The following is a 21,462-nucleotide window of genomic DNA, read 5'->3' as shown; positions in this document are numbered from 1 at the left end:
TATATCAAGTCTGACAGTTATTTCACCATCCCACAATTGCTTGACACTTAACATGCGTGCTTTACTAACAAGATCCCTTCCAATACCTCCATCTTTCTTTCTGTGTACAATCTGATTTCATTTGAGCAACGAACGCTCCACAATTACTCTTTTTTAGCATTTTTTTGCTGGATGCAAATGGACTATGAAGAAAGACTCCAAAAGGTTGCATGATTGTGGGTAGGTCTCTTCCAGATAACAAGCAACAGGAGAAGACAAAAGAGCCTCAAGTTATTCCAGGGAAGGTTTAGATTGGATATTAGGAAAAATTTCTTCACTGAAAAGGTGGTCAAGCATTGGAACAGCTGCCCAGGGAGGTGAGGGAATTACCGTCCCTGGAGGTGTTTAAAAAACCCATAGATGTGGTGCTTGGAGGCATGGTTTAGTGATGGACTTGGCAGTTCTGGGTTAATGGTTCGGCTTGCTCTCAAAGGTCTTTTCCAACCTAAATGATTCTATGATTTCTGTTCCCTTGGTTGCTTACTATCTGATGAGCATGTACTGATCTGTACTGTACAAACATTTGTATCAAATGCAAATGAAAAGGACAAAAAGAGAGAAATCATAATGCAAGCTAAAATATACACCAATACACAAGTGTAATTGCAAGTGTAAGTATTGGTGCATTTCACTAAGTGGTTTAGTATGAAAAAGTAATGAACATAGCTTTCTCCTCTTTCCTGAGAAACAATAAGACAGATATTTCAGCATCTGCTTTTGCTTTCTTCAGTCCAACACCAACAACTGGAGTTAAACACCACTAGACAGAGACAAACATCCCATGCTTTACATTAAGCATTTCCACCTTCGTCTCCTTTTTCCCCCACCTTCTTAAACAAGCAGCTAGGTGGCAAGGCAGCAATGTATCAGTGTCCACGGCTCGCCTCACAGGGGAAAAGTGCTGCCTTGCAGGAATGTCTTCCTTCCACTTGCGTTTTCCCTGGGATGAGAGCAGCCTCTCATCCCTAGAGGGCACCCGATGAACGCGGCTGGGGCACAGAGCACCTTCGCGCAGGCTGCAGAATTTACCATTTTGAACCGGCTTCTCCCTCCTGCCTCGACCTGCACATTCAGGCAAACCTCTGTGACTGAAAAGGTTTGGGTCGTTCCAGTTGCCTTCTCTCAGTTCCTCATGTATACACACCCAGAGAGCTTCCCATAAACTACCCCCTCCCCCATCCTCCCAAATTTAGGGATGGCTATTTGCACCTCTTTCAACTCAAAAACCCCTTACCTTATGATGACAAACATGACCAGAGAATTTCCCACCAAACCAACAACGAAGACCACCGAGTAGACAGCAGTGATGATGATGGGGATGGCAGGGGAGATGCTGGTGTGGTTGTGCTGGGTGCCACCGAAGGCCCCGGTGGCATTGCTGTCGTAGTCCACCCAGCCCAGGAGCCAGCTGCCGCTGGTGCTGGGGGCACGACAGGGCACCGGGGAGCAGGTGGATTCTGTCTCCTCCCGGAAAATCTGTACGGGGGCATCCATAGGGACTCAGCTCCCACGGGCAGGAGGAACACCAGGAGGAGTGCAGACAGTAGGAGGCAAGTAGGCTGGAAAGAGAGAGGGAAAGAAACAAAAGTGCTATCACAGTCGCCGGACATTAAGACCTCTGAAACTTGTGTGTTAAGGGGAGCTCTGCTGTGATGGGAACTGTAATTTGCCAAGCAGAGATTTAAGCAAACTGCATTCATATTAAATAATTACAAGGTTTACATCGCACTATGTAATGGGAAAGTGCTGTCCCTTCCAGGTGCACAAGGAAAGTTTCCCTCTGCTTTCAGAGATTGCACAGAGAAACAAATCAGATGGGAAACAGCTCAGATCCACCCCCACACTTTAACCCTGTCTCTCCCATCCTCCATATTTTAAGTCAGACTGTATCCTAATGACAGGGGCTCCTTAATGCCTAAGCTCTGCTATAAAGGAGGGATAGAGAAACCCACCACCCATATCTGCCCTGACATTCTGCCCTGAGTTATTTTTTTTCCTGATCCCATACCTGCTTTCAAAGAAGAGACACATTAATGACACAAATTACCTCTTTCAGTCCAGGAAAAGGAGCAGAGTCCTCAAACAGATGTTCTAAGCAGGAAAAGGAAAAAATAATGCAGGTCTGCTTGGCTTCTGGAAGTGCCACCGACCTTCTAGGACTTTTGAACCTGAGGCACCTACACCTTCAGAGGGGAGTGCTGGCAGCGGAGTCGATTCCCAGGCATGAGCTGAAACGTGGTAGCAGCAGTTGCTGCTGTTCCAGCTCCCACCACTTTTCCCTCTCAGGCTCCCTCTGCCTCCCTCTCACTGTCAGGGCTCCAGCAGCACTCTGCACTGATGCACACGTTCTCCTCTGTCCTTGCAGCTCAGAAGCTCACATGACTTCTGTCTAAACACTGAGAGGCAGATAAATTAAAAGCGAGAAATAAGTTCTGCAAAGAATGAATGCTTGTTTAAATACACTTTCCTGAGTTGCTTTTCCTCATTCCCCCTGCAATCCCAGGCCTCGGGTAATGATCCTCTCTACCTTATTGAATCCCACAGGCTTTTATGGACTAGTAGATGCTGAGTAAAACAGGAATTTTCAGTTTAGGTGCCTTGCCTGATCATCAGATCTTTCATGCCTCAGCTCCATAACTGTGCGTTCAAAACACTTCTCCTGGGTGGCTGTGCCCCTGCTCTTTTACACCTGCAACCTGGAGGAAAGTCAGAAGCTGGCTATAAAAGCAGAGAGAGGCACCCCAATTACTGTCCTTAATTTATTCAAACTGTCCCACACCATGTGAGAAGCCAAGGATTCCCTGTAGCACTGTCAGAGCTCTGCTCCCCTCAAGTTCCAGCTGCAGTCAGGGATGGAGAGATGGTATGCGCAGAAACCACGTCCCTCAGAGCTTATCCCTAATATACTCCATCAAGCAGGAGTTGGTAAAACACCAACCTGTGTTCAGGATATCCCTTTATTTACATATAGACCTTGAAATTCCCAGCAGGAATCCCTTTAAATGGCAAATTGGGAGAGGTGAGGTAAGACCCTGAGTTGTTTCCACTCCCTTGGAAGAGGTGGGGAACAGCCAGGCTGGCTGCATCAAAAAGTGTGCAGCAAGAAAGCAGGCTTCAGCAGGGAACAGCAGGCTGCCGTGCCTCTCTGGGCATTGGGTGAAGCTTAGATGGCTAGGAAAGGGGCTGTGGGTTTCCTTCATCCTTTTCCCATGTTGAAACTTTGCCTCGTGATGCTCTTGTTGAGAGTGATGGGGCTGCAATTTCTACTTCTAAAACAATTTTACCATCTAGATGAGAAATTATGTCAGATGTAAAGTCAAAAGTCAGGTAGGAGATTTAAAAGGTACAGAATCCCCTCTGTTAGAAGTGTAGGGTTGTGCAGATGTGGTGATGGCTTTGGCTGCAATCACTGCTTTCTCCAGAACATCAGCATCTGCTCACTATCATCTGTATAGGGCTGACTAAAAGTTTCACCCTTTATTAAGATGGATAAAAACGCAAAATAGCAAACACGTGATAAAAACACCCCCGAGCCAAATGCATTTGAAGGATGGAACACAGACCTGGGACAATAATTTTTTAGAAGGTAAGGTAAGATCCTAACATAAAATGTACCCCAGTCCTGTTTTTATCCTCTGCAATCCATGGGCTCTTGCAGACTTACTGAAGGGAATTACTACTGCTATATCTTCTCATACATAGGTTTACTTGGCAATTTTCAATGTCTTCTTAATATCTTCCCCAGACTTCTCCATATTCTGGAATTAAAATATACAGGAGAGCTTTAAGATAGCAGTATTTCAGTATTCATTGGCAATTTATCTCTTACAAGCAATCATTTTGTTTGGATAAGTGATTTAAATATGAGCATATACAGCCACAAAATGATCAGTAAAGTGGATTCTAATGGTTAGGCTGAAGTGAGGGAGAAAGAAGCAACAGTTTGTCACTCTGCAACTGCTACAGGTGGATAAGAAACTTCCACATGGGGAGGAAAAGTCTATTATCACTCTGCATAAATCTAAAACATGGACGATGTAAAAAGCTCAGGAAGATTAATAGCAGAATCAAAGCTTTTTCAAGCACCACTCAGTTGGGCAGCAAGCTACTCTTTCTCTAGCAAATTATGTGTTGAAACTCTCCAGTGATCTTAGCACAAAAAAGATGTGGTCACAGCTACAGTCACTGACCCTTAGTGGAGTGTGCATTGCAGCTACATGGGAGGTGTGGTAGAGTGAGGCGGAGTTTGACCACAACACTGCAAATTACAGAGTGAGCCAGAGGCAAGTGTTTTCTGTCTATGTGTGCTCCATGTTGGAGGCTCAACTCTGGCTCTTAGTTGCAGTAGGCCTTTGCGATTCAGTAGAAAGCAAGTACTTGGCCTAGAGAAATGCCTTTTTCTTCTGAAAGTCACATCAATCTAGTATAAACTGTTAAAAATTATATTTTCCTTTCTTGTGTTTGTTTTCTTGATGAAAACCTTAATATCTGGATTTTCAGCAGTAAGGTCTCACTGCAGGCACTGAAAACATCTGCAATAATATCAAAAGAAAAGAACAAGGGCAGAGGGAGAACCACGCTCCATCAGCATCATCTTCTCCTTCAACACGTAACTACTCAGTGCCTCTGTGCCCTTCCCAATAGTCCTGTAGAAATGGACAGGAGTCTCCTGAAGGCACAAGGGAAAAGAAAGAAGGGGCTTGCAGCTGACCTAACCCAGACTGTCCACCCGCCGATGCCAAGAAGTCCCTGTTCCCTCTGAGGGCTCACATTAGGCAAAAGGCCCGGTTCATGCAAGGGAAAGCAAGGAAAGACCTAGGAAAGAAAGACAATCAAGGAAAGATTTAGAAAAGAAAGACAGCATAAAAGCACAGTCTCACGATGCAGCTACAACTTTCCCCCAGCACTCTTGTTACAAACCTGTGGCTCACATGCCCACCGATATTTTCCACTATAATACTGTAGAGCCAGTGTTCACCTCACTGGACTTTGAGACACTCAACAGAACTCACCTAGACTTTTTTCATTTAATAATACAAAACTATGTATCAAATTAGGGAACATTGTTTAAGCTGTGAATTTCAGCCCTCAAAGGCAAAAAAATACCACATGCAGCCATCCCATACCTAGGCACTACAATACATATGCATTTACGCAACCTTTTTTTTCCCCAGGATCTCTGCCTCATTCTCAGATCAGCTACACAATATTACTACATTTAAGTAGAAGGAAAACCATGAGTTGGTAATTTTTATCTGTAAACTGTTTTCTTTTGCAAACCTAGTGAAATTCTTTGAATGAATAAGGATTATGGGGGGAGGAAGATATGTGCTATTTAACAATAGCAGGTGGGAAAGGGCTTCAACATTGTCTTTTTTATTACCAAAAGCTAAAGTAAAGAGCTGCCCCCATCAGCACACTGCTTCAAAACCTTAACAATGCGCTAGGACACTAATTCAGCCTGACTCAGAGGTAAGAATGAACCGCGCTGAATCACAGGCACGACTCTGTGCGACACCCGCTCACCATGCCACAGCAGAGTGCCAGCTCCGTCCCTCCAGCACATGCAGCTTTTGAGTGAAAGCTGCTTAGTTGCTGACATTTCCCAGAAGACCTTGACACTTTCTAGGTTTAAGTTAGATCTGTGGGGTAGGGCAGACCTTAAAATTCAACCATGAATTGTAACACTGGATGCTTTGGTACAGGATCATTTGCAGAGGTCACTTCTTATTCTAGAGGTAAGGAAGGAGGCCAGGTGAGTTAAGTAAAGCACACTATCAAGATGCTTTTTTTAGTTCGTAATTGTTTTTACTACCTGAATGACCAAAGGCTATAATAATAGCGAGCCTGGGTAAAGGGAGGAAATGCTGGAAACACTTTCTGGTGGCTCCTGTTGCCAGGGAAACAAAGTTCTCCTGTCTCTCTGCATCCACAAATGTTAGCTCTCCGTGTGAACGAAGCTCTCGGGAAATGGTGTATTTTATCTCTTCGAAGATCAGCAAGGGAGAGGAAGAGGGAAAAGAGAGGCAGGAAAGTATATGTAATACTTCCTAAACAGTTTTTGTACACATATTTTGGTCACAGCAGACTAAATATGCAGCATAAGACTCGTGCTTTGGTTTTCACTTGTAGATGACAGAAGTTTGCTTTACATTTTAAAATAAATTACTAGTACAGATCTCCATTGTCACCTTCAGAAACCAACCCAATGAAACCCTGAGCACCAGGACAGCCTCTGTGGCCTGTCTCAAGAACATCCACCTTCCACAGGAAAGTCCTTGGGACGGTATGGAGAGACCAGCCACCCTCTAACTGCCAGCTGCAGGGAGGTATTGGGCAGGTGTTGAAAGGTTTCTGGCCCTAGGACTTTAGCACGGAAGAGTGTCACACAGACAAGAGCTAACTGGCAGTGAGGAAGTCAGTGGCTGGATTAAGGAGTTCACTAGGTCATAACAGGAGGCCTTCTGCTCTGTCCTGCTGTGGCCCTGCCTCCCCTCAGCAGCACTACCACTGCAGACAGCTGTGGCACCCAGGCCAGCACCTCGGAGCAGGGACAGAGCTGTCAAAGCAGGTCACCACTTTGCCATCTTCCCTGCATTTCATTTCATTGAGGTCCTCATATGAAAGTTCCGTAACTTCCCACTTTTCTGGACCAGACTACAGCTGTGACTCCCAGAGACACACGGTTCCTGACAGCAGCCGAATGTGAGCTAAAGAACAATTTTTAGCACTTCTCTTTAAAAGAAAATCGTAGCATTCTTCAGATATCTGTAAAACAGACACACATATCTGGTCTACAGAACCAGCCCATCCGATACAGTTGGTCAGGTTTTTCAACTTTAAAAAAAAAACACCAAAACAAAGAAACTAAGCATCTCTAATTATTGTTTACAACTACTTCTCCTGTGGGGCACTATCAGTTATCTTCCACAGCAAGCTGGCTTCCCAGCATGTGGAAGCACAGTTCTGCTGGTAGCTGGTACACTGCCCCAGGGAGGGAATGAGCTGACACAAGCCAGACATCCACCCAGCTTCAGCTCTGAGGCGCAGAACGCTGTTGATGCCATTAATAGGTTTTATGGGAATAAATAAAGCCACTTCAAGATTAGCCTCGTTGTTTCTTTTTAGGATGATCCCAGTGGATTGTGTGGGATAAGTACTGACTTCTCCCCAAAGAACTCAAGCTCCTGCAGAGCCGTCTCTTTACCTTTTTGACAAAAGAAAGATGATTCATTTCCAGGAGGTAAGAACTGTGTTGATTATATGCCAACAATACCTAAATCCTAATCTCCTTGCCTTAAGATTTAGAATCATTTGTTGCCTTTTTCTGATGCCTGGCAGAAATAAGAATCAGACTGAAAAATGATGAAGCTGAAGATGGAGAAAAGTAAATTTTACACACACAACCCCTAAACCTTGCCCCTCCCATCTCCTCTGCCTCCTGTTTTTGACACCTCCATTCATATATGGTTAATGGTGTAAACACAGCCGTGTTGTGATGAAGAGAGGGGTGAATTTAGGGCTCTGAAAAAGGGGTTGTGCCTGCACCAGCTGACTAAGCCCGTCTCCACTGACTCCAGGATGGAGTGGGGAAGGCTACAGCTCCCTTCGCTCTTCCCCCTTCCCTCTTCCCCACCAACTGAGCCCTATTACTTGCTCAGTTAGGGCCACAGAGAACCTGCATGAGCCGCAGGTGTGAACCGCACATTAATAGCGATGCTGAGAGCAAAGATTATCCAGAAAAATCAGGCACAGAGGACAAAGCTTTCCTCAGTGCAGGAGCAGGAGCGAGGTGAAAGAGGGATCATTTACAGCCACTTCCACCAGTGGTGCTCGCAAAGCAAACCCCGATTTACCGGAGGTGTTCTGGGTTTATTTGAGCACCGCCGAACAACGGGTTAAGAACTGGCAAGCAGTTACCCAAACACAAGGGTCAGGCTTGGAAGCCCAGAATCGCTCACCCCGCACAAAAAGCCCGTGTAGCCAGAGCACCGCCGGGAAAAAAAACACGTGCCCCGTGTGGGACGGGGACCGAGCACCCACGGGAGGGGGCAGCCGGCACCCCCGCCCCCGCCGCGCTGTTTCCCGCAGGAGCGGCAGAGGGTGCCGCTCCCCGCAGCGCTTCCCGCAGCGCCGCCCGAGCCCGGCCCCGCCGAGGAGCCCCGGCCGAGGGGGAGGGCGAGGCGCGGCCTGGGGTGATGCCCCCGCAGCCGTCTCCCCTCTGCCTGGCGCTGCCAGCTTCCCCCCACTCCGATATTTTATTTCCCTTGGTTATATTTATAATTACTCTGCAGCATCACAACGGGACGGCAGGTATTTTAAGCCTTTTGCAGCCATTTGCTGAAATGGCGACAGCTGTGAGAGGATGAAGACAGATGTATAAGCTCACGTATAAAATGTCACAAAGAGGACAAACGGGCATTTTACCCTGTGTTGTTCGGTGCTATTGCTAAATTGCAGGTTACCGGGTGGGAAAATGAATCTGAAAACTCTGTGCTGATGTTTTGCACCACATGGAAGTGGGCCCTTTGAGGCATTTGTTTAAATAAATTATGCAAGAAGAAAATGACTGAGGATCGATTTGTCAATTGCTTACAGCCAAGCTGGGTATCAAGCTGGAAGACTAGTGCCTTGCTTAGAAGGGTACTAAGTGGGTCACATAAAATACCAAAGTCCAATTTTATGGCCGTTACTTACTGCATGTAGTGCCACTAAATTCAGTAATACTGCTCATGGAGTAAAAATACCAGCCTAAAAATCTCATTTCTAGAAGACAGGAAGGAGGGGAAGGAAAAGAGAATCACCAGAAGTAACACAGAAAACTGCAAGAGCAACCCAAGCTGAACAAAACCTACAGAAGAAGGAAGTGTTGACTAGGTATCATTAGTGCGAGCAAGTGGCATCAAAAAGAAACATCAAGTGTAATTAAGATTTTGGCAGGGGAACACAGGAAATCATCAAAGGCTTAGATACCACACTAAAGCATACCCCTCAGCTAGGCTGTCTTCACCTTTTTTCTGATTTCACCTCTCTTACTGTTAGTATAACTGCCTATTATTACAAAATATCAGCATATTCATAACGTAAATTGCACCAAGGCAGTTCTTTTTGTATTTGAATAAATTAGAATCCCATACCAGCTATTTTTCCAAAGCGCTTTTCAATTGTGGCAAAAGAAGATTACTAATTGCTTTAGGCTGCTAATTGCTCTATGTACTGAAGGATATTTTCTTTTTTCAGTAAATGCAAAGATGCTTTGAAACCTCAAGAACAGAACGTATTTGAGTGCCCAAAGGTTTTATTTGCATTGTTTCAGTAGCATGCTTTCAGTGAAGACACCAGTGTGTCTTTACTGCCTGTGACTTTACTTGCTCTGTCATGCAAAGTGGCAGAAACTGCTGCTTTCTGCCAGTAGGGAGAGTCGGCCAGTCAGGTATTTGACACAGCTGGCTGTTAAAGTCAGACCAGTCTGAGTTTTATGAAAGGCTTTTATCACAGGCTATTAAAGGACATGGCATTAGCATGCACAGAAGTGCTTACTTCATATGACACAAACAAATCCTTCATTAGCTTTAGAAGACATGAGACATGCATACAGCCTGTAACTCTCCCGACAACACGTAACCTTTGGCTCATTTGCATCCTCCAGACAGAAACTATCCTAAAAAATATTCACCTTACAGGGACCAAGCCTGGCAACCAGCTTCTTAAGTAGGTATGCAATTTCTAAGAAAATCTGCATCATAACAAAAAACCAATGTTACTCCTAAAATTTACTTACAGGTAACCAGAATGTAAATGCTTTTTATAGGTGTGCCATCCAATGGCTCTAAGTAATTTTGCACCACAAACAGACAAATTCCCTGAGACTGTCCTGTGACCAGCTGGCAAAGACACTGTCTAGTACAGCAGGTCTTCCTCAAGCCAGAAAAGCTCAAGGTCTGCAAATAACCCATTCCTGAACACAATTTTTGTAGAAATTACTTATTTCAATGCCACTTTATTACTGCTGAAGAAGGAATACGGTTGCATATATACAGACACAGGGAGAGTGAGGGCGAGAGGGAGCTCCAGCAGCTGAGGCTGGCAGATGGGTTGGTAGTCGGGGTTACAGAAACAACCCATCTTTAGGCTTTAGCCTTTCCCCTTGGAGCCAGTCCACTGTAGATAAAGAAATATTCAAAGACAGATTGCTCTCTAGTCTAGTAGCCTAAATGCTTGCTAGACATGCTGGTCAAGTGAGCCTGTCCTTACTGGGTTCCACCAGTAATGTGTTTGGTTTCATCCAGAGCATTCACATTTAAATTGCCAATAGCAATTTAACCTGAAAATTCTGGTAATTAAACTTAAATATTTCAACATAATTGATAAAATCACTTCATTATATTTTTAGGTGTGAATCTGAGTGTCTTACTTCAGTCATTCAAATCTGAATTTGTGAGTGCAGATTTTGAATTATATTTACCTTGAATTTTGCCAAGTATTTATGTGATGTGCAGTTTAAAGCCACACAATGCTTGTAGAATGCTTAATCCACCCCTAAATTTAATGAAGAGTTAGGAAAGTCTCAAAAAATATTCAGGTTAAATTTATTGTGTCAGCACTCAGCAATAAATCCAGACAGAACTATGGGTCCTCTAGCAAGATAGGTTTATTATTTATGATGTTAAAATTGATATGGAAGAGGTTAAAAGTTATAAAGAAAAACTTCCTCAAGACGAATGAAGTTCTGCTGTTCTGGAATAGTCAGGTGAGTGCAACAGGATTAAAATATGTATTGTACCATTGCAAAATACGTATCCTTATCATGCTGTATGGCAGTGACCCACACCGTACTGTTTCAGAAATCACAATGTACACATGTCATCTCAGAAGAGAGTTTCAGAGGTCATCTTAGATGATAGCAGGGATGAATCCTGGTTCAAAAAAAACAAGGGTCTGGGTTCTATAAGCAGGTCTATTGAGTGCAAAGGATCATGATAAGGTGCTCTTCTTTATGCTTTTCAGAACAATGCAGGATACCTCTTGTCCTTAACTTTCCCTCCATTATTAGAAATACCAAAAATACAGGACCAGCTTTTAGGAACCAAAGAGGATGGAGAGTTATCAGTGTTAGATATTTGGCTCCATAGCTCTCCTTCTACAATACAAGATGCACATATTTTTTCTCCTAAAATACTATATATAAATACTATAAAATATATGTGTATATTCTTCCTATGATCATGTCCCCAGACTGCACTGGTATTAAACCCTTGCCACTCTTATTTTTAAGCAAGATTTTTCTTTTGTCTTTCTTCATTTTACACTCAGCAGAAAAGAAATATTTCCTTTCCAATCAGTTCTGCTGCAATTAAATTCTGAACATATAACTACTAATATTATCACCATGAGATGCAAACTAAATTTCCATTATATGCCTATTTGCCTTTTGAGATACAGACGTAGACACATGTAGAAGATGCAACATGAGATAAAGTAGGATAGTAGCTTCCCTGGTTCAAATTTGGATTTTTTACCTTCTGGATTACCAAATTTGTCCTAATCTGATGAGTTTAGTGACTTTTCCTCAATAAAAAAAAAATATTTTCTACACTTGTCAAGTATTTAATTTATGCAGCATAAATAGTTATATATAAACAAAATCACTGATACGTGACATTAAACACCTCGTGAGAGTTTTATACCGTTTTACCAACACTCATTCCCCTTTTCATGTGCAGTCAAATTGTCAATAGTTAAAAATCATCAAATTCACAAAAGACACTATTTTTCAGTTTTCAGACAAACTTTTAATACTGGATCTGTGGGGTTTTTTCTTCATGTTAACTTTCATCTTTTATCTTAATGATTTTGAGAGAAATCGGCAAAGAAGAAAACCATTCAACAACTCCGGAGAAGAAGATTAGGCAGTTTAGTTACAGCAAAACAAGAACAAGTTTGTGTTTTTGCTGAGGCCCTCTGGTACTAACACATCTTAGTGGAAAGGTTCCCTATTTTTCAGAACAGAATCACCTTGAACTATGGGAGCACTGTTCATATGGAAATTTCCCAAATAGTGCCACGTTGAAAGCTTTTGAATAATCTCATTTAGTAAGTGCCTTGAGGAGACTTGTCAGACCATAGGAAAGCAACACGTCCATAGCCTGCTCACCCTGAGCAGGTTGACTCCAACTGAACACAACAATCTCCGTTCATCAGATCTCACCCTAGTGTTGAAGCAGTGAAGAGGAAAAGAAAGAGAGGCACAGAGGGAAAGGAAGGAGAGGAGGATTATAAGGCCAGAGAGACTGGACAAAGAAAAAGTAGAGGTGGGCAAAGCAGCTGGCTGTTTGCCTACGGCTTTTACTTAGAATAAGACATAAGAACTGTAGAAAATACACAGAAAAACTGATTTTTAATTCTAATCTCTGCAGGGACAGTGCAGTCTAGGAAAATAGCCTGTGACTATTTTTTAGCTTGTGAATAGAGACACTAAACATTATAGTTTTGGTCACTTGAATGCTTTTTTCTACTTGTTCCACTTCAGCATTTCTTTCATAATATATCCAGTCAGCACACAAAAAAATGAATAGCATAGAATAAATCCAGCTGAAAATGCAAAGATTTGAATGATAACTCCCCACAATTTTCCAAAACACAGCCAGTAACTTTCAGAAGCTTTGGTTCATCTGGCCTGGAGGAAACCCAGGTCTCAAGGCTCTCCAAGTCAGATGGGAACTGTTACTATAGGGAATTACTACTTACTGCTTATCCTTTTCTTCTACAAGCAATGTCCACCAGGGCAACTCCCAGGCAAAAACATTCAATAATTATTTTCATGCTTTCCTCCATGTTGCCTATTTACTTCAGGACTCCATAGGAAATACCATAAAACTACTTCTTTTCCACCTTATCATAAGGTGGATGAAAAAATTAACCTGTTTTACAATCATATTTAATAAGTCTATTAAAAAAAGATGTTTGGAAATAAATCACCCAAATAAACTAAAATTAGTCTTGAAAATAAGGATCCTCTGAAGTCCTGCGCTTCTCAGTGATTTCACTGCCCTGCTGCCTGCAGGTACTCTGTAGTGCAACCAGTACTATCCGTGTTACCTGGTGGGGTCATTTTGTTACCCCACTTGTTACCTGCTTTTCTGTAGTCTGATACGAAGAACCTTCTGCAGTCATGAGAGTACACTGTCTCAGGCAGGACCATCAGTTTGATAAATATTTGTTGCTTGTGAATGTCTTCAGCTCCACCACTATGAAATTAGCTTCTTTTTTGGTATTAGGAAAACAAAGATTTGCTCAAAACAGCAGAAAATCTGCCCTGGGTTAAAGGCTTAATTCCCCTTCCGCTGTCTTTCCCTTTCAGTTTTCTCCCCTCCAAACCCTTTGGTCCAAGAATGTATTTGGAGGAAAAAAAACAGACATTACTCCACAAACCAGCTAGGTACTTCAGTAGCCAATAGGACTAATAAAACTGAGGCAATAAAAGCTAGAGTAAAAATAGAGAGAAAATCCTGACCATTTTCCAGTCAAAAGAAAAACATTCATTGACTACCTCACTGTCAAGACTGTACTTGCAATTTCCAGTACTTATGGGTTTTAGAAAAAATAAAAAAGGAAATTTTGAGTACATGAAAGACAGAAATTTTCTACACTGAATTCTTCCTAACTCCATTTCCTGCCTTTTAAAAAAATCTTTAGACAGTTTTTCGCCTAGCTCTTACACAGAAAACTCTGCATGTAAGTTGTCACAAGAAGAATTTGGTGAATTGCTTCTTTGTTGTTAATAAACAAATCTGAATTTGGAAGGATATTTAAGCTGGCATTTAAGTGCTTCTAAACAAATCTACATAAATTTATCATCTTGCATAAGTGTCTAAGGAAAACAACATTAATTTAGTATGAAAGCATTTTTTTTCTAATTGTCAAGCCTGTTTTGATTATGAACGTGGTTAAAGTATTTAATATTTGAAAGAGGATGAATATCAAGTGGTATTTTTTAATACTAGAAAAAAATGTACAGATAACAAACATTTATTTTGCAGTGAGGTTAATGTAATCTTCAAGGCTAATCTAGAATGCAAGCTATAAACCAACATGATAGTCTATCTAGTTTGTATACGTTCTACAGAGATGAAACGCTTCCAGTCTAGAACAAAATTAAGAACGTGTTGTTGCTGACATTAATCAATATGCTATATCCAGAGGACCACTCGATCACAGACATAGACATAATAATGGATTGGCAAAAATGTACTGTTTCTAGTGGATAAATGATGCTCACACTGACGTCTGGAAAACACAAAGTTATTAAACACTTCATCATATAGTACGTTTTTAAGTGTACTTGCTTTGGAAGGAATTAGGTGTACATTACTTCTGTCTGTTTCAACTTTCCTGATATAAATAATAAAACAGGGCACTGTGCCCCAGACAACTTATCTAAGCCAAGCCAGGTCAGTGGTCATCATGGAGACCTTTAAGAACTCGTAAATGCTTTAAAAATAAAGTAAGTTTTCCTAGCAGTACTGGAACAATTCCTGTCCTAGTTAAAAACGCCTTCTTCAGCCTCTCCCTCATATGGGGTTCCAATGTGCACTCTCTTCTCCATCCAATGTTACCATTTTGCTAAACTCATCTCACATGTATTAAATCCTTTTGATTATTCTTTTGACAAGCTGGGTTAAAATTAACCAATGATTTTAAAATCCATTAGGAGAGACAGACCAAAAGATACATGTGACATTTAGTTTTGTTCTTTTTACCTAAACACAAGTAATGTAATTTGATACCTTCTGAATTGTAGGCATTCTGTATGCAGCACAATAAGACTCTGGCACTGCCAGTCACAGCATACCTTCACTTCAAAATTAACAAATTTTCTATGGTTGGAGATTAATATAAGAGCATTCTGAAAGCAGTATTGTCCTGCCCTCCAGTTCCAGTGAAGGTGATACTTTATAAGTAGGAACTGACCTCAGAGAAGTTAAAGATGCATAGAAATTTCTCCTGTTTCAAGATAAATGTGATGCAGAAAAATGAGCCCTTATGGTGGAATGCACAGAAGATCTGGATTGTAGCAACAGCAGAAGGAAAGAACTGTCTTCCAGCAAGGAGCATCTAATCTATTTTCTGGATAGGTACAAAGTAATGACGAAGGTGGCAACATGATTTCTGATCCACTGCTTCCGTCTGCCAGAAGAGGAAGATGACATTAGCTGCCACAGAAGATGAAGAATGACGAAGCAAGGAAAATGGAAAGGGAGAGTCACGGAGGAAAAGAAAAAAAAAAACACCATGGAATGAATAAAGGCTTTGAATATGAGCTCAGTTACAAGAAAAAAGTCAACAAAAAAAACCCTATACATGACAAAAAATCCATAACAGGAATTTTTTTAAAGACATGGACCTGTTAGAGCAGGTCCAGAGGAGGACCATGAAAATGATCAGGGGGATGGAACATCTCTGTTATGGAGAAAGGCTGGGAGAATTAGGGTTGTTCAGCCTGCAGACGAGAGGGCTGGAGGGGACCTTACTGCAGCCTTTCCATACTTAGAAGAGGCTTATAAGAAAGATAGAGAAAGGCTTTTCACCAAAACCCATAGTGACAGAACAAGGGGCAACAGCTTTAAACTGAAAGATAGTAGGTTTAGATTGGACACAAGGAAGAAATTTTTTATGGTGAGGGTGGTAAGACACTGGACCAGGCTGACCAGAGAAGCTGTGGATGCCCCATCCCTGGAAGTGTTCAAGGCCAGGCTGGATGGGGCTTTGAGCAACCTGATCTAGTGGAAGGTGTCCCTGCCACCCATGGCAGTGGGGTTGGAACTAGATGATCATTAGAAGTGCCTTCCAATACAAACCATCCTATGATTCTATACTTTTTATCCCATCTAAGTCTAATTTAATAATGAAACCTGCTTGTTCAATATGAATCAAATGTATTATCCAAGGTTTATAAGATTAAAACATGCTACCTGTAATCAATGAAAATCAATATGAACAACAATCTGTTTAGAAAAATCAGTTTCCAGAAGAAAGGAAGAAAACTACAAGCATTGTTCATAAAAATGAAAGTCTTTATCAGGAAGAAAGGGGTTTCAGAACCCCAGTGTCATCTGTGGTTACTAGAGAAAGAGATCCTTTCCTCGGATATTGCAGCTACATTGCCATGAGGCACAGTCATTGAAGCACAGCCAAAGCTCATTTAGTGAAGGAACAGGCATGCTGGCTCATACTGAAAAGGTCAAAATTAGGTAGAAAGTAAACATTAAGAGTGGAAAATACCAGGGGTTTAGAAATAAATGGATTTTGGGTTTTGGTGTTGGTTTTGGGTTTTTTTTCCTGGAAGAAGATTGGTGATTAGGAGAAGGAAGTGCAACAATAACAATGCTTGTGGTCTCTGCAGTTGGGAAATGCAACGGTCCATGACACGTAGCCAAATGATTTGAAATAGATGAGAAAGCAAAACAAGGAGCCTTTCCCTTATTTTAAAGACAGAAGAACGAGACCCTGATTACCACACAGACGTTTCTGAGGCCAGAATTTTCATCTATTTTATGTAGAAGTAAGCCACCAAAGTGCATAAATAGATAGACAGATAGATAAGCATGTATAAACTCATTTCTCCATCAGTCTCTTATTTGGACTACCATTTAAGCTACCAATGAAAGAAGTTGAATTTGCAAAGCTTGTCATACCTTGGTAGGTGCGTTATATTGTTAGTTATCTACTGGCTGGATTAGCACTTACAAAGTTGGTGGTTTGAATAAAAGCTGTGTGTGGAAACCAAGGAGGCAGCTTACAACTTTTAATTTTGGCTGCAGATTAAAATATCATATCTTCACAAAACAGCATGATGTCGATTCCTTTAAGTTCAATAATTATTTTATAGTTGCCTCTTTGTTTAAACTCTAAGTAATCAACATCATGTTGGGTTTTTTTATGTAAGTTAACATTGATCCAACTTCATTAGTTTTGCATACTTTGTATTTCTACAGTTGAGAGGATCAGTAGTACTTGGACTAAGCTTGCAATTGACTTTTTATTTTAGTCACATTTATCATACATTATTTTTACTAAATCTCTGAAAGGCTTGCAAAAGATTTACAAAATGTAATAAAGACTTTGAAAAAATAAGTTTCAAGATCCGTAGGAAACAGGAAACAAAGGTTTGAAACAGAGAAATAATTTTGGCAAAAGTAGATTACTGGTTTTTTCTTTGTACAGCACTCATAAAACTTTAATCAGTAACAGGGTAGATTAGTTACAGAATTTTTCTAGTTATGGAAATTAATATAGACTGAAGTGTTTTTAGAAAAACACATTTCAAAAGCAGGCAGAAATCTTGGGACATTCTTAAATCACAGGGGAAAGGGAGTAATCCTCATGAATGATAGTAGACTTGCACTGAAATTTTTCTTTGTAAAGGGTAATGTATGCAAAAGAAAACAGAGCAAATATATCCTACAAAATATTCTGGAAAGAAAATTATAATGAGAGATCTTGGTCCTTAACATAAGCTGTGAAGTAAGGCAAATTTCTCCAAAAAGGAAATTGCTGAAATTAACTCAGGACACTTTGATCCTTGAATCAGGCACACCTGGTCCTGAGGCAACCAATTTTATTCTTGAGTAGCTGGATTAAAGAGCCTGGAAAGTTCTCACAGCTCTGCTAGATGTGGTCACCTGGGGCTCCCAGAGAAATGGAGACCCTGGAGACATCCCTCTGCCATGGCCAGCACTGGTCAGAGTCCTGCCCGCTTGCCCGTGCGTGGGGCAGGAGCACAGCTTAGGAGGCCCTGAAGGAAAATGCCTATGGGATGCCCATGAGCCTGGCAGAAGGAACGTTTAGCCAGGCACAACAGCTTGCAGATAGTTCTGACATGGGAAATAATGCTGCCCTAAAGTGGGTAGAAAAAACCTTATAGTGACCTTATATTTAGATGCCTTCATGTTTGGCATCTGCTACAGCATGACTTTAATTACTGTATCAGAAGTTAAAGGGAAAATGAAGAATACTCATCTACCCACAAACTACTTTTGCTGCTCTTGGTGGTAAGAGACACATTAGAGCCAACTGGGTAAATGATGGGAGCATTCCTTCTGCTAACCTAGCTATCCACTGTATTATTTCCTCAAAGTATGACTTTATCACACAGCTCTTCTTGCATTATTTTTATTTTTAAATCAAGGTCTCTCTAACATTTTAGATCTCTCATCTAACATGTATGTGCCAGGAGCTTCCAAAATTACTTTGTGCTAACCTGTCTTCAATATTGTAAATTTTCAATTAAAAGATAAATGCAATGGGAGGCATTTAATATCCATAGGGATTCACACTGCTGCCGTTACACAGACAGCAAGAAAACTCGTTATCTCTGCTTAGCATACACTACTTCAGTAGTCACTAAGTCACCACCTCCCCAACACAAAGGAATTAAATAAATCCCAAATTTTAGTTCCAAATGGGATAGAAATACCAAGGCCTGTCTCCTGCAAGACAGGAGTGCTATAAGAGGCTCAGGGCAGGTAGCAGCTCACAGTCATACCAAGTTTTGGTACCCACAGCCAAGACAATCCCTGCACTGAGAAGAGCTTAATGGGCTGCGTTCACAGCAGCATTATGAACATTGCCCATCGCCAGGTCCCTATTCCATATCCATTGTAGCATTGGTGCTTGTTAGCGGCATGCTTAGCACAACCCCAAATTAAGATCCTTTATTAACAAGCTTCCTACACGCAGACAGTGGCAGGTTTTGTTTGCTTCAAATTGCTTACACACCAGAAAGACCAGGCAGCCCACCCGCAGGGCTGGGGCTTCCCTTCAGAGCACCAAGCATTTGCTGTCTGCTCAGAGTTAGTCCTCCAAGTTTTCTCTACGGTTTGTGGAAGAGACTCACCACACCTGGTGTGGGCACCAGTGAGGCTGGGCTGAGCTTGTGCTGAGGGTGGCCACTAGATCAGGTTGTCACAGATTATTGCTCTTAAATCCAAAACAACAAAAAATGAGTATCTCAAATCATGTCATTCATTTCCAGGGTGTGCTTCGGAGGTGAAATCAGTCCAAGCGTTAAATCAGTTTGAAGAAAAGCCCAAATCATACTCATAGCTACAAACAGAATTACTAACTCTTCTAAAAGAAAGTATTGTTGCTAACCCCAAATTTCTACTACAATGTTCTCCAAAGAATGCTTGACGTTACTTCTGTTGCTAAGAGGTCAATAAAATGAGTCATTAGCTTTGAAATTGCTATTAAGTCTTGATGAATAAATTAGTCTACAGCCACTGTAAGCAGGCTTTATTCCTTGCTTCATTTAAAATGTTAATAGTTTTTACAACCACATAGTTCAAATGGTTTGTGCCATTTGATTAGATAAATACTTCATGCCTAAAAATTCTCCTACTGTTATTCTCTAGCATGATATGAAAGTTATTCTTTAATACAGAAGGAAAATTCTTGAGAATTCCACCCCCCATCCCAAAGAAATTCAAATTGATTCATACATGTTAGACTCCGGTGTTACATACGAGAAGTTCAGAACATCTTTGCTGCTCTAAGGAGATTATAATCCTACAGAGACATGAAAAAATCATTGGAGTTTCACAGACAGCTATTTTTTTCCCTTCTCTGGTGGGATTATATTTCATCTGGAGACAATGAAGGAAGGTCTCCTGACCTAAAGTTGACTGTGATTATTGTACTAAATTCCACTCTTATTTTACTTACTTAACTGTGTGGACCTTTTATTTCTTGCTTCTGATTATCCTTCTTTGAAAATTCATCTTTAGATACAAAATTTACTTTGAAATTGCTTAACATTTTATTCCTCTATTGTGTCAGTACATATCTACACTTGAATGTAAAAAGGAGAATTTTAAATTAAAATCATTTTTGTCCCTAGGAGATAAAAAATATAAAATATCTACACAGTTACTTCCTTTCATTGTATTTGGAGTACTACTCCAGCCCATAGGGTACTGCAAGAGCGACATCATTGATGTGTCTCAATAAAGTACATATCAATTTAGCAATACAAAGGCAGCCTTCTAACCATCCGCACCTCAGAGACAACACAAAGTAGGAGATTAGGAGGATTTTATGATTTTTTTTATTTTCCCATTATGACCAGGAATAAACATTCTGTAGACAAAATCTTACCCTTGCTTATATTTCAGCAACTGCAATGTCTTTATCACCTGTTTTTTGGAGACAGCTGTAACACTATCACACCTTGTACAGCAAGATGCATCAGCTCATCATCTCCTTCAGCAGAGGGTGCATATCATACCAGCTGGTATTTCTTTGGTGTGACACCAACTGTGGCTTTGCTTCAATGAGAACAGTCAAGCTTTCAAACATCATCAAAAGGTTGTTTCATCTGATCAAGGTTTACCCTAGGAGTCCCTGGGTTTTCTAACAGGGAATTTCTGAGGATGATAAAACAGGTAATTATAAACAGCTAATTTGTTTCCCTACAGTTGCCATTATCTAAGGCAAGGGCAAGACAGTTTTTAATATGCTTTAAATTAGATTGTTTTAATTAACAGACGTTTTCTTCCTTGTAAGAAAGCCTGAGGTTGAAAGTCTAGCCTCACTAAACCCAGTCTGATTGTATCCAAAATTGTCAGCTGTAGCCTGTCATTTCTGACACTGTCTCAGCTTAGTAAGAGCAAAAGGGTGTGAGGAATCCAGGCTGCAGTTTTCCAAGCAGCTACAGGAGCTTCAGGAGAATGTTCTCTGGTGAGACTATATAAATGTCTTCTCTTTGATATAACCCAGCTATGCTTTTAAACCTTGTAAACAAGGTATCTGTAGCACCAACAAACTTCATGCTGCTCTTTAGTATCCAGCTGGTTGTAGGCTAGGACTTAAAATGAAAATGTTTTGCACCTACATAAAAAAAAAATATAAAAGATGATTTAGATACACAAGGACTGTAAAATCTTGACCACTGTACTGTGTCTGTAATGCCAGTGGGAGCATTCATTCCCCTGCTGTCAGCATGCTGAAGCCTTCATGGTCTGCAGCATGTTTTCCCTCGCTGTGGTCAGCAAGACCCCTGCCAGCACAGCCCAGCACCGTGCACTGCCTTAGCCCTGTGCTGCTTCAGGGAACAGAAGTGTGACTTTTACTTCCATATGCTACGGAGACCAAGTTACACAAACACCAATGTTGCAAAGCTCACCAGGTATCCAAAAAAAAAACCAACCCCAAAATCCTGAGAATGAACACAAAGGGTTTAAGAGGGATTTTATCTCAATGTTTTTAAACTTTACCACCAATAGTGCCATCTATCATCTGACATTTACATTAAAAACCAGAATTCCTATCAACCACAACTTATTGGCATAAAACAGGTAAGACACTGGTCCAGCAGGACACTATGTATATCTGTCAGTGCTATTACCATTACACAAATACCTCCAA

General features: G+C 41.2%; 1 protein-coding gene across 1 annotated transcript in view; it reads right to left on the bottom strand.

Annotated features, from left to right (window-relative positions):
• OPRK1 (opioid receptor kappa 1) overlaps window positions 1-21,462 on the bottom strand; it is a 78,140-nt gene that overhangs the window by 16,889 nt on the left and 39,789 nt on the right. The window contains exon 1 of the mRNA XM_080379442.1: window positions 1,274-21,462. This exon is cut by the window's right edge and continues 39,789 nt beyond it. Coding sequence (XP_080235568.1) covers window positions 1,274-1,533 — 260 coding nt within the window. The 5' untranslated portion in view covers window positions 1,534-21,462. The remainder of the gene's footprint in view (window positions 1-1,273) is intronic.

This window comes from Falco punctatus (genome assembly GCF_963210335.1).
Source record: "Falco punctatus genome assembly, chromosome: 3".
NCBI lineage: Eukaryota > Metazoa > Chordata > Aves > Falconiformes > Falconidae > Falco > Falco punctatus.
Note: the sequence above shows the minus strand (reverse complement) of the source record. Positions and strands in the feature narration are given on the sequence as shown.